This window comes from Helianthus annuus, chromosome 13 (assembly GCF_002127325.2).
Source record: "Helianthus annuus cultivar XRQ/B chromosome 13, HanXRQr2.0-SUNRISE, whole genome shotgun sequence".
Lineage (NCBI taxonomy): Eukaryota > Viridiplantae > Streptophyta > Magnoliopsida > Asterales > Asteraceae > Helianthus > Helianthus annuus.
Genome location: NC_035445.2, coordinates 85393655 through 85410742, shown reverse-complemented (window position 1 = coordinate 85410742; position 17088 = coordinate 85393655). Strand labels below are relative to the sequence as shown.

The window sequence follows — 17088 nt, the reverse complement described above, 5'->3', positions numbered from 1 at the left end:
AAAATCAGTAGAAAAAGGTTTGGTATCAAAATGATTTGTAAAAACTCATTTTATAGGCCAAAAGGGCAAAACCGACAATAACCGAATCAAAGCTAGAACCCTATGTTATGCTCAGTCTAAAAATAAATAAAAATATTTAAAATCCAAAAATATTATTTTATATCAGTAGGTAAAAAGTTTGGTATCAAAATTTGGGTTTAGATAACACTAATTATGCCGTTTAATAAATAAAAAGCTTCTAATTTACGCTATTGAGCATAACTCCTAATCTAGACCTCAAGCTGATGTCAAATTTTTAGGGCAAGTTTATAAATCAGTAATAAAGGTTTCTATTCTTTCACATTTTCAAAAATCTCGTTTTAAGATCATAAGGGCATAATAGTCAACATTTAGGCATATAACGGAAACATGCATACGAATCGGATAACTAGGGAACCAAGTTGTATAACCTCAGAAGGTTATGCTAACCTATAACCTGGTCCTAATAGAGCTCTAAGGCATTTCTAAAATATGCTACATTTGGGTCAGAACTGAAAGTCAAAGCAAAAGTCTACTTTTGCGACCTTCGGTTCCGAACCGAGCTTAAACTGAAAATTGTCGGGTTGAACATGTTTAGACATGTTCTTACATTAATTACCAAGTTATATGAGTTATAAAACAGGTTGCATGGCTTCTACATTGTTAATTATGCGTTTATATGAAAATTAGCTTTCTGTTGACTTTTTATAATCAAGTTTGAGCCGACAATTAACCTAGTTAGAGTGGGAATCAGAGGGTACCCTTTTAAGGGTTTATTACCCACATAATTACCAACTCAAAGCTACTTTTAATTCGAGAATTGACTGGACCATTAGTGATTAATCACTAAGTCAAACCTTAATTACGACGGGTTTGACTTTAGGCCATTAAACTAATAAAACTGAATTAAGAGAGGTTAAGGAAGCTTACTGAAGTCCTAAGCACGACTAATGACCCTTAGAAGACCTGTTGAAGACCAGAGAAGCTCCAGATATCAGCTAGAAGTGAGTTGCAAATGAGCAAGGAAAAGTTGCAACATTGAGTTTCTTATATAGGACTTGGAATTCTATAGGATCATTACAACAAAGCCTACTAGTGATCTCTGATGATTTCCAGGTGTCCCTATAGGTTAAAAACCAGTTGTAATGCCCCTGAATTCGAAAACCATCTTTATAAGTCGGTGTAACCTGCTGAACTCGCAGCTGTCCAAAATTTTGCCCAGTTATAGGTCTTACGGACCGTTAGCCTTTGGCTTTGAGCTCCGTATCCGCTTTTTAAACATGCTCGCCCAGCTCCGCCACCTTACGGTCCGTAAGGTGGTACCCTTGCGGTCCGTAAGCGTGGCCAGAAGACAAAAACTTGGGAATTTTTAAGCCTTGACCATGCAACCTTTTATGATTCGAATCTTCAGTCATTTATCAGCAGGAGGGGACCATGAATCTGATCTTGCATGTCCTTGAGAGTGTTGCCATGCACTTACACCATTTGGACTTTATTGAAGATGATTTTTGAATTAAGGATTTGTCGTAAAACTCTTGGAATCCATTCTTATGAGATTTAAATTAATTATCACTAAGGATAACCGGATATATATCAGATGTTTATAATATACATTAAGGTTTGGGATTTATAAATAGGTCGCTCAAAGGTATTAATTAACATGTCGACACTTTTAAATCCTACCGTGCATCTTTAACTTGATCCGGGTTTATAACACGTTTACCCTACATGACACGTGTCTTTATTTTATTGGGTATGATTTTACGAGGTGTTACAGATAGTGTGCAACATAAGTTGAATGATGTGTCTGTGAATGAAAGTGAGCATGAGGGGGATGTAAATGAAAGTGAGCATGAGGGGGATGTGAATGAAAGTGAGCATGATAGGGAACATAATACCAGTGAGGATGATGATAGTGATTTCATAGCAGATGATGGAAACAACATAAATGATGTTGAAATTGATATAAGGAATCACAAGTTTTTTACTGACTATGTTGATGATAGTGTTATTGATCATATGGTTGACACTAATGGTGATGAGTTAGGAGAAGATGCTATAGACAATGAAAATTTCCATAGTGGTTCAGAGTCTGGTGACAATGATACAAGCTTTAGGAAAAGGGCTTTAAAGACCATGAGAAAGGATGGTGAAGGAAAAAATACTTTGTATCTTGGGCAAGTGTTTGGAACCAAAGAAGAAGCCAAAAAACTGATCAAGACACATGCAGTTGAAACTAGGAGGCAAATTAGGATTATCAAGGATGACATGTAGAGGGTAAAGGCTGTTTGTTGGGGTGATATCCCACAGTTTGCTGAAGATGGTAGCATACAAAACAGTGTTGGGATTAGTATGACACAAGGTTTAAAAGTTAAAGGAGTGTGTGGAAGGTGTAGGGGTACTGGACATAATAGCAGGACATGTACTAATCCACAAGTTGAAAAAGGACATAATGCGAAAAATAAAGAAGTTGGGGGTTCTAGCAGTTCTAGACAACCTGAAGGACCAAAAAGCAAAAACAGTGGTGGCAGGGGTAATAATGACATTTACCCTGTCTCATATGCTATAGTAGAGGCTGAAACACTAGACTCTTGGACTTGGTTTCTAGAATGCTTAGGTGATGATTTGGATTTGGAAGCCAATTCAAACTTTACATTCTTAAGTGACAGGAAAAAGGTCAGTCTTCATCCATTATTCTTACATTATTCTTCATGTATTGTTACATTATTCTTCATGTATATGTTCTTATTAACAGTCTTCATCTCTTTATGGCCTATTTAGGGCATTATTCCAGCAATTATGAAGGTCTTCCCATTTGCTGAGCATAGATTTTGCCTAAGACACATCTATGAAAACATGAGATTACAATTCAAAGGAAGGGCCTTCAAAGACCTTTTGTGGAAATGTGCAATAGCAACAACTGTTTTTGAATTTGAAAAGGAGATGGATGCTTTAAAAAGTTTCAACAGTGAGTGTCACTTGTGGTTATCTAACATACCTCCTAAACATTGGTCAAGGTCTCATTTTTCTGGTAATATAAACAGTCTTTACAAGTATAAAATTCTGTTATTTGTTAAATAGGGCATTAATATACTGTTTAACCTTGTGTATTATAGGAAGGGCAACATCTGATATGTTGCTCAACAACATGTGTGAGGTGTTCAATTCAAATATACTTGAAGGAAGGGACAAGCCCATCATTGCAATGTTAGAATTCATTAGAGAGTACTGCATGAGAAGAATTATTAATGTTCTTTAGTTGATTGAGAGGAGTGATGGTTTACTAACACCATATGTTACTGAGTTGTTTGAGGAAATTAAGAAGGATGCTACCAGGTTTGTATTTCTTTCATGGTTATAAATAACATGTTATTTGATTTGTGATATGTATTAAACACTACATTGACACCTACACTATAATTTGGAATGGTGAAGGGCACTATCAAGTAACTGGTGGTGTTAATCAGTATGTGGTGAACATGGAACAGAAGACATGAAGTTGCAGAAGATGGGAACTCAATGGCATACCTTGCAGACATGATGTGGCAGCCATCTGGAACAGAGCTTCACATGGGCAAGTGGGCTTACCAGAAAGCTTTGTCCATCATGTTTACAGGATGGATAGGTGGAAGCAAGTTTACACATTCAAGGTGTATCCAATTAATGGTAAGTCAATGTGGCCAAGATCTCTACTGCCAACAACAATCACACCACCATATTACCATAAGTCTGTTGGGTGGCCAAAAAAAGCAAGGAGGAAAACAACCTCAGAGTTAGAGGACATCACAGAGGGTCGGAGACTAAGGAAGGTTGGTACATCAGGTACTTGTGGCAAGTGTGGTAATACAGTGCACAACAGCAGGTCCTGTAATGGTAGGTCAGAGGCTGTCCCAACTCAGCAAACTAGTGCTAAGTCCAGTAAACTTGGTGTTGGATCAACAAAAGGGCAAAAAGGGAAAAAGCATTATGCTGGAAGTAGCGAAGGTCTGAAAGGGAAGAAGGATGTCCAAAAGCAGAAGGCTTGTCGAAAGTGTAAGGGGATAGGTCATAACAGTAGAACTTGTCAAGGCAATAAGGTGTAGGAGACATTTATGTATTAGTAGTATGTATGCAGTTATGTTTATAACCATGGAACCTGTTTTTGTGAAGAATTTGAACATGGAACTGACACTTATGTATTATCAGCCTTAAATGGCCATTTTGGTATTGCTTATGTTAAGGGTTTTGATCATTTTGGTTGTTTTGTTTTCATATTGGTATCGTACAAGTCATTAGCTTCAACGGTTTGTGCATTTGGCCATTGTGCAGGTCATTAGCTACAGCAGTTTGTGCATTTGGTCGTTTTGTTTTCATATTGGTATCGTACAGGTCATTAGCTACAATAGTTTGTGCTTTTGGCCATTGTGCATATTGTGCATTTGGCCAAAACCATTTCATAATCTACATTACAACAGACAACAATCAGCCGCAACATAATCTACAAGACCATTTCATTACATTGCCATTACTAAACAAAAGTCATTACACTTCCATTACTAAACAAAAGTCAGTACATTATAGCTACAACAGTTGATTTCATTGACGGAATACAAAAACATAGACACAAAAGAAGACCCAGCTGCAAATCAGGTATTTCTTCCAACTTCTTGCTTTTTCTTCTAGTCTTCTTCTTTCTTCTTCATATTCGTTCTTGAACTTCAACAAATCGGGTATGATATCCATGCAAGTTTGACACATTTTTGGTGGTTCAATCCACATAAAAAACCCACATTTTCTATTCTGAAACAAAGAAATGAAACAAAAAAAACCCACTTATCTTCATGCTTGTTCTTACAAGTTCAGTACATAAAAAAAACCAAATTTTTGAACACTTACCTTGTCGTGGCATCCATAGAACTTACGGCCTGGATTTTTGGAGGTTTTTGATGTTCGAATCGCTGCTTCCTTTCCACACCCACAAAACACCATTATCAACGCAGATGATAAAGAGAGTTTATGAAACCCTAAACTGATTGAGGAAGAAGATGCATACAGGGGTTAAATAGGGGCGATGAATAAAGTATAAACTTCAAATAACAATTATACCCTTGCATTAAATAAACCTAACTGAGTAAATTAACTCAGTTTAGTGTAAAGGACATAAAGTGATACAAAACATGTGTGTTTTGGACATAAATTGAAACTAAAAGTTTTAAAGGGCATGTTTCAAAATTCAGTGCAAACATAAAGAATAAAAAGTGAAATTTTCTCTTTTTCTTAACTTTAATGATTTTCTTGGTATCACGAGTTGGAATAAGCTTGGTGTCAACCGTTACCGAACCAGTACTGGTATAAAAAATACCAGTACGGTCCTGTTCGGTATCGGAACCTGAAGGTAAAAACAGGTACCAGCCTGGTACAGAAAATGCCAAAAGTCGGTATCAAACTAATGAATAGTGTTTGGCCCATTAAGAAGTTGCCACATGTCAACTTCTTTTTTATTGTTTTTTATTTATGCTATATAATTTTTCTCCAATAACTCGCGTTTGTTAACTTAAAAAGAAAACTAAATTCGTAACTTTACTTAATTTTTCAGGCATTTCGTTGCAAATTTTGTTGAAAACATAGTTGCATTCAAAATAGAGTATACATTTTGTTTTTTTATATATGAGTGCATGCCAGTATCATGGTGGTATCCTGACAAACAGATTCTTATCAAACAATTGTTTTCAATCAATGTAGATCACATGTTGATATTTTTTTTATTATATCACAATCTTATTTTATTTTTTCCTTTTTCTGTTGTTATAACGAGCATCATTATTCTAACGTACCATAACAAAATGAAGTGATGCCAATGATCCTTTGGTGGAGTGGTGGAAAGGACTTGGGCCATGCGAGTGGTCTTAGGTTCGATCCCCACCTCCATCAAAAGGTGAGGCATTGGGGTTATCCCAACCCAAGGATGGCAAGGACTACGGTTCAAGCCTGATGGAACCCGAGTTTTCTATTACGGCGCATTTACTCCAGTGGGCTGCTCTGTCACAACAGGCGGTCGATTCGTGTGGAGGGTGCAACTCCTGTCAAGTGGCAGGGGGTCGGAAATTTTCTCGGGGAAAGCTATGTCCCATTTCTACCGAGGCGTGGGCCCCGTTAAGACAACATAGTCCTTGGGACAGAAATGGGGCAGGCCTGCGTCTTGTTGGTGTGTATTAACCGTCTGTTGTGAATTACACCCTTCAAAAAAAAAATAATAATAATAAAGTGATAAGTAACCCCCTCTCCAACTAACTGAAGCGAGTCAGTGAGTGAAGAATAATACTTGAGGCTCCGACGTCGTAGCTATCTTCTCTGGAATTCAATCTCTAACGTCGTCGTCATTCAATTTCCATAATCCAACAATCAAATTTCCAAATGATCCCTTCTCATTTCACCATCAAAACCCTAATTCCAAAACCCATACGCTTCTTCTCAACCCACAATCATCAACAACCCACCACTCTTCCATCCCCATCACGAATCCACAAACTCATTGCTTCTCAATCAGACCCACTTGTAGCCTATGAAATCTTCCACTTATCTTCCAAAACCCACCCCAATTTCCACCATTCCTACTCCACCATTCAAACCCTCATCCTCAAACTCGCCCATTCCCGCCATTTCTCCCTCATGAATTCCCTTCTCTCTTCGTTAAAACATGATCGCCGCTACACCCTCACCCCCTCCCTCTTCACCCACATTATTCGCATCTACGGCGAAGCCAATTCGCCCGAAAAAGCCCTCAAAACGTTCTACACAATGCTCGAGTTTGACGTCAAGCCACGGCCAAAGCAATTGAATGTGATTCTTGAGATTTTGGTGTCGGAAAGGCAGTATCTTCGGCCTGCGTTTGACTTGTTTAAGTCGGTGAATCGGTATGGTGTGTGTCCGAATGTCGAATCGTATAATGTTTTGATGCGGGCGTTTTGTTTGAATGGTGATCTTAGTGTTGCGTACCAGCTGTTTGGTGAAATGTCTAAGAGAGATGTAATGCCGAATGTGGAGTCGTATCGGATTCTGATGCAGGGTTTGTGTAGGAAGAGTCAGGTGAATCGGGCTGTGGAGTTGTTGGAGGATATGTTGAACAAAGGGTTTGTACCGGATGGGTTGATTTACACAACAGTGTTGAATAGTTTGTGTAGGAAGAAGAAGTTTCGGGAGGCGTATAAGGTGTTATGTCGGATGAAAGTCAAAGGGTGTGACCCGGATATTGTGCATTACAATACGGTTATCTTAGGTTTCTGTAGGGAAAATCGCGCACATGATGCGTGTAAGGTTCTTGAAGACATGGATGCGAATGGTTGTTTGCCGAATTTGGTGTCGTATCAGACTCTAGTCGGTGGTTTATGCAGTCAGGGTTTGTATGATGAGGCTAAAAGTTATTTGGATTTAATGGTGTCGAAAGGGTTTTCTCCTCATGTGTCGGTTTGGCATGTGTTGGTCAACGGGTTATGTGGTGTTGGGAAGGTTGATGCAGCGTGTTCGGTTTTGGAGGGTATGTTGAAAAGTGGAGAAGCTCCGCATGTTGATACTTGGATGGATGTAATTAGTAGGATTTGTGAGGTGGAAATTGGGAGACTAGAGGAAGTATTGAAGGTTGAAATAGCGCCTTATACGAGAATAATAGACGCAGGTGTTGATTTACAAGAGTATTTAGTTAAAAAGGGTCGAGCGAATGCAAAATTTGGATCTAGAAGAGAAAAGGTTTGAAGGGGGTACGTTTCGCAGAACCGAAATTTGGAATTCTGGCTGTATTTGAAATTTAGAAACTTGTGATTGCGATAATGTGGAAAGCGTTCTGATCCTGCGAGGCTTCAAATCATTCAAGAATCGAGTATTAAGTGTTGCAAGGGATTAACAAAAGAAGATAAACTTCTGGCAGGTGCAGTTTCTTGGTAACTATGATAGATGAGTGTTCTGTCATTAGTTTATTGCTAATGAAGCTTTATAACGAACTTGCTCATTGGTGTTACTGAAATATACCCTGAACTTAAAATGCAGATTGACAGCTTCTGTGAAACCTATAATAAAAGACTGACCAAATTTGGTTTTTTTTTTTTTTTTTTTTTGTCATCGGTATTTGAGGAACCGGGAAAGGATTTAGATCTTTACATTTGATGTAATACTCTTCCTTGGTTTTTTCGGTTCGGTTTGTTAAAATATTATGCTTTCCATCCCTTACTCTTCATGAATGGGGAAACTTTGTGGTGTTAACTTGTTTTTGCTGTTATTTGGATTGGTATTACCAGAGGGGTTGACGAACGGGCGGGTTGGGTCAGTTGGATAACGGGTTCTAGTTAATTGTTTGATGGCTCCATATACATTATTTCTTAACAAAACAAGCGCAAAAACGAAAATAATAAAAACCTACATGAAGACAAGGGGAGCGACGATCACAAAATGATCATGGACCGAGTATGTAAGGGCTATCACGGGTGGTTCACAAATTCGCTGCTAGAAGACTCCAAACAGCTTCACTCAAATATTATTGTCTACCATTTGATGTCTTATTCAATAAGGTCGTCACAATTTGTGAAGAGTATGTTGTAAGTATTGGATTGAAACTCGATATAAGATGCCCAATTAATATGTTTACGCCAAGAACTTTAAGGTACGCGTATTCTTTAACTAGGCTTCAACAGGTATCCAATCTGACTTCAACTGGGTCACAGAACCAGCAGGTATCAATTGATACCATAACAACAGCAACAGAACCATTCTATGAACATGAGCCACAACATTCTATACATGCTATTGCAAAGGTACACTCGGAAAATTGGGATAGTGATGTGGGTCCAAGTGTGGAGGAGCGGGTCATCTTGTATTTGGAGGCCCAAGATCTTGTAACAAAAGGGGTTTCACTAAAATGACTCTAACTTGGGCTACGGGGGTCCGTTTTGGGCGTGCGACCAGGCGAAACGATCGTGAGAACGAACTCCATCTTGTTGCAAACTACCTACGACGGTTTGGGTCATCGTCCGGGCCAAAAAACGCTTATTTCTATTAGTTATTTACGTTTTTATGTTTTTTGAAGTGTTTTGGGCATTTTGTTTTTGGGCTTGTATTTGGCCCATGGCCTTTTTGGGGCCCATTTCGAATTTCTGTTCTTACTTATATCTTTCTCTTGTAACTTGAAAGATGAGACTTGAATTTCGAATTTACTCAAATTTCACTTCAAATTTTGTGCCTTTGGGTTGAATTTTGGGGGTTGAGAAAGATCAACACGGGTATTCGCAGAATCAACGTGTTTGGCTCTTCGTTATCATAACACACGCTACATCAAATAGGCAGGTCGTGAAGGGGAAAATACTGCTACATTTCAATTAGAACAACAGCTAAATAGTCAATGTTGATAGTTAAAGGTGTGTTCTGTAAATTAAAGGTTAAAAGGTTAACTAATTTACGATTAGTTGTTAAGCACCATACTTAATCACCTGTGGGATAAGAAAGTGGCATTGAAATTTGACCAGTTTCTTCTCTCTGAAATTCACTCTCAAAATTCTATGATAACACAATATTATCTATCTATTTCTCTAATAATTAAAATATCATCTAATAGTATGTTTATCAAGTCATATATTGATGTAAAACATACAGGCTTGTAAACATTTTTTTGTCAAACCTATGTGATTTTGCAACATGATACATCTGAACAAAAGAAGATCAATACTTGTATGGTATCTCTATGATGTCACGCCCTTTTATATTCATGAAACTCCACTCAAGGCTCTGGCTCGGGCCATTTTACAACTTCTCGAAGCTTTATTGTTCTACCATAAAATTCCTGCAAAAGATACAGAGAGAAAAAAAGTAATTGAATATGTTTAATGAAGTGGGAAACATGTAAAGCAAAACAAAAAGAGTAAACTGTCATTTTCGTCCCAGAGGTTTGGCTACTTTTGTGACTTTCGTCAAAAGGTTTGTTTTTCCGCATCTAGATCCAAAAGGTTTGAAATCTTGCCATTTCCATCCAACTTGTTAACTTCATCCCTTTTTCTCCGTTGAATGAGGGGCATTTCTGTCTTTTTAGACATTTTATTAAAATAAAAAACACTATAAGAAATAAAGACCCACCTCTCTTAACTTTCTCCCCACCAGAACCCTTAATCATCACAAAAGTGTCTAAAAAGACGAAAATGCCCCTCACTTAATGGAAAAAATGGATGGAGTTAATGAGTTGGATGGAAACGGCAAGATTTCAAACCTTTTGGATCCAGATGTGGAAAAAAAAAACCTTTGGACGAAAGTCGCAAAACTGGCCAAACCTCAGAGACGTAAATGACATGTTACTCTAAAAAAATAAAGGGAAAGTAGACTAAACTGTGTCATCTAAAGACATAGCAGCTTCAAGTTCTGCAGATGTTGAGAATGAAAGAAACCCGTATACGCGATTCTTTCCGCCTTTACGATCATGCAAAACCTTTGTGCTAATCACATTACCAAACTGGCTAAAGTGATTTCTCAAATCCTCTGGTTTAACACTCCACGCAAGATTACCAACGTACATTTTGAAAGGCGACTCAAATACCAAATTCTTTTGAGGTCGGGAACTTGATATCAGTGACTCAGATACCAAATTCTTCTGAGGTTGGGAACTAGATATCGTGCTTCCCCGTTTACTATTCATGTCAACTGACAACCTGACTCGCATCTCTCGCCCACCAACATCCTTTTAAGAATAACCGATTTTAGGTTATATATTATAGAGCTGAATAACAATGCAGTTGATAAATCTATGGTGTAATATAAAGATTTCTAAAACTTACGGAACCATCTAGAGCAGCGATTGCAGCTTTGGCTTCTTCGAGTGAGCTCATGGTCACGTACCCGCAACCCCGGCTTATCCCAGTCTCTGCGTTTCTGGGGACCTTAAATAATTCACGAAACGACGTATTAAAACTAGGAAAAATTACAAGTTTTGTCCTTTATCTTTATACCACTTTTCAGGCGGTGTCCTTTTTAACGAATGTTGACAGGCGGTGTCCTTTACTAGGTATTTTGTTGCAAGTTTAGTCCTTTACACCCAACCCAGTTAAAAAACCCTGTTAATTGTTGACAGACGGTGTCCTTTACTAGGTATTTTGTTGCAAGTTTAGTCCTTTACCTAGGTATTTTGTTGCAAGTTTAGTCCTTTACACCCAACAATTAACAGAGTTTTTTAACTGGGTTGGGTGTAAAGGACTAAGCTTGCAACAAAATACCTAGTAAAGGACACCGCCTGTCATCATTCGTTAAAAAGGACACCGCCTGAAAAGTGGTATAAAGATAAAGGACAAAACTTGTAATTTTTCCTTAAAACTATACTATGAGCAAAAGAGTAATAACAATGATGTCAAGTATAGCCTAAATATCATTAACTCGGTGAAAACCCGAAAAAATACACCCAAGAAGACTGACTCGCACATTCAGAAGTCAAACCTATTACCTTCCTACTTCCTATTAAATAAAGATATGAAGTTATTATTACTAGTAATTTAGCAACAATATAATACAATTCTGTCAAGTTCCGGAAAACATGGGATCACTTGAAAGTTAATCAGTATTAACCCACAACGAGAATATTCGTTGACGGTTTGAGCTAAAAAACACCGTTACGATAACTGCAATTCGGTACTTGAGAACTAGTGTTTGAAACTTGGAATGAGATCAAAACTAAAAGGGTATTTATATAGGCCAGAGCAGGTATAGTCTTCCTCCAACAAAATTCATAACATGTCTGGTTGAGGAATTTCATCGAACACATAGAGAACCAACCAGGCAACCACTCTTTTATAATTTTAGGTTATCCCTTTTAATTTAGGAAAAAATTGGAGTCACTTTAAAGTTGATCAGTATTAATCTACAACAAGAACTGCATCAAAGATAATTTAGTTTTAATAAAAACCACATTATGTCTGGTTGGGGCATTTCATCGAACACTTGGTGAGCATCTTATAAAAACTGAAGAAACAACAATTGACCAACTGAGTACCTCAACAGACTGAACTGTACCATAGGTTTTGAACTTATTATGGAGCTCGGGGATGTCACAGCTTCTGGGGAGATTACAGACGTAGAGTTCATAGGGTTTAAAAGAGTTCCTGAAATTAGAATCCTCTTGCAAGCTGTACCCATTTCCAGAAGAATAATACTGTTGCTGTTCACCTTCAACAAGTGCTGAAACGGTGAAGATCTGTGGTTTAGTTGCAGGGTTTTGGGGGCATTGGATAAAAGAGGAAGACGAAGAAGATAATTTGGTTCTGTAAATTAAGGGATATGTGGGATTGGATTTGGATTTAGAGACTGATAGTGAGGAAGAAGAATGTTGTAATGAGATTGAGGTTAAGCAATGATAATAAGTGGCCATGGATGGAAACTGGAAGAGCTTCACCAAGTGAACCATGGGTTTATTATGGCATTTTGATGTATGTCAACGGTAGGGTGTTTTGGGATGTGGGATATGGTTTAGTGATCACTGATCAGTAGTAGGTCTTTGGTTTGATTCTGGTTCTGAGTTTGATTCCTAAGGGTTTTCTCAGATTTATTAGTTTACCTTCTGAATTAGTTTATAGGCATTATTGTTTTGTGGTGATGGATATGATCGGGTGGTTTTGCTGGTGGAACGATGATACTTCAGTGGTCCGTTAGTGATTCAAATTTGCCGTTCAAACAAAATGTAGGCCACGAAAAAAAAACCGGTTTGGTTAATAACGGGTTCGGTCTCTAATTAGTGATCAGTGAAGACTCTTATAGTTTTTGTAACGGGTTATAATCAACTTGTGTAGTGAATTGAGGTATTTTTCGTATGTTGCATGTAAAACCAGGAATCAAATAGTATAAGACTATGTGTTATAGTGTTTTACTTGGGCTCCATTGGGAAGAAAAGTAGAGCCCAAATAAAACGTCCTATAACACATAGTCTTATACTATTTGATTCCTGGTTTTACATGTAACAAACGAAAAATACCTCAATTCACCACACAAGTTGATCAATAACCTGTTACAGCTAGGAAGAAAAGTGGAGCCACATAGACGTCATGTAAGCAACCATCATTTTTCGTCTTTGAATCATGTGCCACTGTTGTGGTTACCAATACCATGCCCCTAGCGCCTCCTTCACGCTTTCTCGTACAATGTGGCGTCTCTTTTTCTCCTTGTTCACGACAGCGGTTCCACCATGCTCCCACCCTGTAAAGATGTTTGCGTGCCAATCAGGGGTGATATGACACCAATGACGCCCAATTAAACCCCATAACACATGTTCTAATATTAAGAAAAATAACTCTATGAGGTTATTTGAATACATTTCCCCTAGTTATCCAGAGTCCTATGGGTTCTATCTATATTCTATTTACTATTATATGTGGAGAAAGATTATTAAATATACTATCAATTTTAATTGATAAATTACAAGAATAATATGAATATTTATACAAGTTGATTTAACTGTGTTATATGCTAAATTATGATCCATGACACCGTTTGCAATGAAATTCAATATATAACCAACCCTCTCCATCTCCATTCAACTAGCATTTGACATCTACCCATAGACATTTAGCCGTTTTAACTTCCTTTTTTTTTTTTTCACTTTTGACAACATTAAAGATTACCTTAGATTACGTTTCTTAAGGTTTTATTTTTTAAGTTGGTTACTTTTTTCCATCAGATTTACGAATATAAAGATTGCTATGACATGCTTTTTACAGATTAAGTTTCATGATTTCATGTCATTTTCTGTAATTACATTTTGTGTTTACAAGAACGCTTTTTATACATCTATTTTTTTGTCTGTGTGAACAGATATCTAAGAACAACCCAAAGCGAACGTTGTTGGAGAAAAAGAACATTGAGAACAGCCTGAAGGAATGATGTAACCCACGTTGCTAATTACGGTTGTTCTGAGGACCAACGGGTCCATGTTCGTGACTGCACTAGCTGCAATGGAACCCAACCCAGGTCCATTGATGGTCAAAAGATACCTGAATTGGTGTTGCAGGGGAATGCTACTCGTGTAGAGATCAAACCACCTTTCAGTATCAGCAGCGTAATGCAGTTCCACTCAGCCGTGTGTACAGCAAAAGTTGTGCAACTGTACAAAACGAGTTGAACTGGAACCGAAAATTTGATAAGATTAAAATCAGGGCCGGCCCGTTAGGCTTACCAATCTAGGCACGGGTCTAGGGCCACCCAAAATCAAAGGCCTCCAATTTTTAGTAAAGTTTTATATATTGTATGTGTATTAGGCTCAAATAAAAAGCAAAACTAAACCATATTTTTTTAATAAAGCTATACAGATAAAAATTGTTTAGGAAAAAAAGGTCCACATTCAAGACCCAGTTTCGAAATTAAACCACAGACATAACTGCAGTCTGTTGCAACCATATACCACTCGACCTCATCCGAATTCCGTGAATCAGCACCAAAAATCCCTAAAATTGAGTCGCAGTCATCGTTCTTACCTCCTATTGCAACCTGCTCGTTCGATTTTCTAGGTTATCGGCTATCACTAACAGTAATCACTCATGGCGTCGGGTCTGTCAGGATTGGAGGAGAATTTATGGGCAAAATTAGGGCTAATTACTAAACGTAGGTTAACTTTAACAGCTAATTTTTCTATTAATCTCTATATGTTTTGCAAAAGGGCCTCCATTTCGTAGTCCGCTTAGGGTTTGCAAAAACGTTGGAACGGCCCTGATTAAAATTTAAAATGGTGATAAAACCTAATTCGTTGCATAAACATCATTTAACTTTGCTTAAAGAAAAAAACTGTAGTGATATATTACTAAAAACATCTTCGAACACGACATATTTCAACATAGAATAAGAACTGTATAAGGTTGAAAATGATCGAATAATAAGGATGTCGATCACTCAACAATTTTACTAATAAAAACATCTTTAAACAAGACATATTTCAACACAATATGATAAGAAAGCCCCTAAATTTCACAAAAAGAAATATGTGTCCGGAAGAAAAAGTCACATACTGTATACTCCACAAAAGTACCTCTACCCGTTAAACGGATCAGGTGGTGGAGCTCCAGCTCGAAACCCACTCGGTTATCTCGCTTACGTTCCTATTCATGTCCTCAACAGTGTCGCTTTTCATCGCCAGAACGATCTCCTCTTTGTAACTCTCTTTCGCTTCCTCCAGCAGCTCTTGAAAGATCTCGCATTCAATATTGTTGGTAAGCTTTGCACCCGCGTAACCCCTACAAAACCAAACAGGTTTAATCACATATTACAACATGACTTTAATCAAGATAAAGCGAACTAGCATGAAGAAAAGAACACACCGTTTGCTCAAACGGTCATAAAGAACGGAGGTTTCTGTTCGGAGCACAACCACACGGTCAAACCATCGTTCTGGAAAGAAATCGCATCCGTGATAGTCCACGATGATCCCTCCCTCTTCCATTATATCCTCAAGTTCATCACAAACCTGTAAATGATATACAATATATATATATAGGGTGAGAATTATTACAAAACACCAAGGTTGGAGAACTCGCTAGTCGCTAGTCGGCCGGTGAGGTGGGGACTAGCGACTACTCGGGATTACTTGGGATTAATCGGATCGGTTTTTTTATATGTAATTTTCAGTTTTATGTGTACATATACACATTTTTAGGTAAATATTTTAAGTAGCTAGGTTTTAACCTAAGTAGTTAATGCGGTAAAATATCGGATATCGGTCAAGGACCGATATTTGAGATATCGGTAATTTTAATATCATGATAATTTTAAATATATAGCAATTTAACACTAACAATTGTAACAAGTAAGAACTGACTAAGACTTAAAACACTAACATTTAACAGTAACAACTAACAATTAAGACTTAAAACACTAACAACAGCAATAAGAAGAAAAATGAATGGTAGAAATAAGAAGAATGATATTGATATCGGGAAAATCGGTGATTTATCGATCAAATATCGGTCCTATATCGGTCAAATATAGGACAATATCGTTGATATTATCGGTACTGATATTCTGACCAATATTTTGTACCGCTATCTCGGCAGGGGACTGATAACCGATATATCACTGATATATAAGTTGATATATCGGGATATTAACTGCATAGGTTTTAACTCTTACTCAACTCATAATTTTTAAGTATACAAGATTAATTGTTGGAATTCACATGGTTTAGTTGGAAACTGGCCGGAATATACAGGTTTTTTGCCGTAATCTGGCCGGGATCACAAATTTTTGGCTGGTCCGACTAGGTCGGACTAGCGATTAATGGACTGATTAACGAAAAATTACTCGGTTACTGGCCGACTAGCGATTAATCACAGACTAGTCGCGATTTTTACAACACTGCAAAAGACTAAAAAAAACTCATCAATGGTTCATATTTTTAAATTGTGTGCTTCTTACATACACATAAGTAGGTTATATACATTAGAAAAAACCCATCAAACGAATTTGTTAATATATGTTAAATTAAGTAACTAAAATGTCACATATTCAATCAAACCTAATCCCCAAACATGTAGAATACCAGTAATCAAATGGTTAAAAAAAAAAAAAAAAACAAGTCATGAGTAAGTCATAACAAATTAAACAAACGAGTGAAGAGAGAATTATTACGAGATCTTCGTTGATGATGTAACATTGGAGGTGGTCGTCCCAACCATCGTGCAACTTTTTATCCTTAACAAGGTCTCCGATGTTAATATGTCGCAGGTGAGTTGCCTCTGCCAACGCAGACGACGTCGTAGTCTTCCCTGTCCCCGGTGTACCGGTCACCAGTATGTTCGGCTTGCTTCTCATCGCCGCCGGCTCACTTTCACTTTCACTTGTGGGGATGTTTTGTTTGGAATTGGAACAACAAATTTTGACTTTTAAGACCCCTTAGTTATAGACTTATGACCAAGGGCCCAAGGCTCTTATTTCACAAAAGTTTTGGGGGAAATTTACCTGATATGAAATTACAGAGGGTGTTTGGGTTAGGTTTTAATTTATAAAAGTTAATAAGTTTGCTTTTAACTTATTGACTTGTAAAAGTTAATAAGTTGCTTTTATAGTGTTTGGATAACAAGTTGAAAAGGAGTTTTT

The 17088-nt window shown here is 37.5% G+C and overlaps 4 protein-coding genes across 4 annotated transcripts; 2 read left to right on the top strand and 2 right to left on the bottom strand.

The window, feature by feature from the left end:
• Positions 1 to 3635: 3635 nt before the first annotated feature.
• On the top strand, positions 3636 to 4100 carry LOC110901180. Its single transcript, XM_022148024.1, has one exon. It carries the CDS (start codon positions 3636 to 3638, stop codon positions 4098 to 4100), a length of 465 nt encoding a protein of 154 aa, XP_022003716.1.
• Positions 4101 to 6280: 2180 nt separating this feature from the next.
• On the top strand, positions 6281 to 8247 carry LOC110898444 (pentatricopeptide repeat-containing protein At4g01400, mitochondrial). The gene has a single exon (XM_022145230.2). The coding sequence runs from the start codon at positions 6412 to 6414 to the stop codon at positions 7744 to 7746; it is 1335 nt and encodes a 444-aa protein (XP_022000922.1). The 5' UTR covers positions 6281 to 6411; the 3' UTR covers positions 7747 to 8247.
• Positions 8248 to 9543: 1296 nt separating this feature from the next.
• LOC110898443 (28 kDa ribonucleoprotein, chloroplastic) lies at positions 9544 to 12504 on the bottom strand. The gene is made up of 4 exons (XM_022145229.2): positions 12008 to 12504; positions 10803 to 10904; positions 10358 to 10705; positions 9544 to 9820 (listed from the first exon to the last, which is right to left on the bottom strand). The coding sequence occupies exons 1-4, from the start codon at positions 12416 to 12418 to the stop codon at positions 9758 to 9760; spliced, it is 924 nt and encodes a 307-aa protein (XP_022000921.1). The 5' UTR covers positions 12419 to 12504; the 3' UTR covers positions 9544 to 9757.
• Positions 12505 to 14771: 2267 nt separating this feature from the next.
• On the bottom strand, positions 14772 to 16888 carry LOC110901179 (adenylate kinase isoenzyme 6 homolog). The gene is made up of 3 exons (XM_022148023.2): positions 16621 to 16888; positions 15315 to 15460; positions 14772 to 15230 (listed from the first exon to the last, which is right to left on the bottom strand). Exons 1-3 carry the CDS (start codon positions 16801 to 16803, stop codon positions 15044 to 15046), a joined length of 516 nt encoding a protein of 171 aa, XP_022003715.2. The 5' UTR covers positions 16804 to 16888; the 3' UTR covers positions 14772 to 15043.
• Between the last annotated feature and the right edge of the window lie 200 nt (positions 16889 to 17088).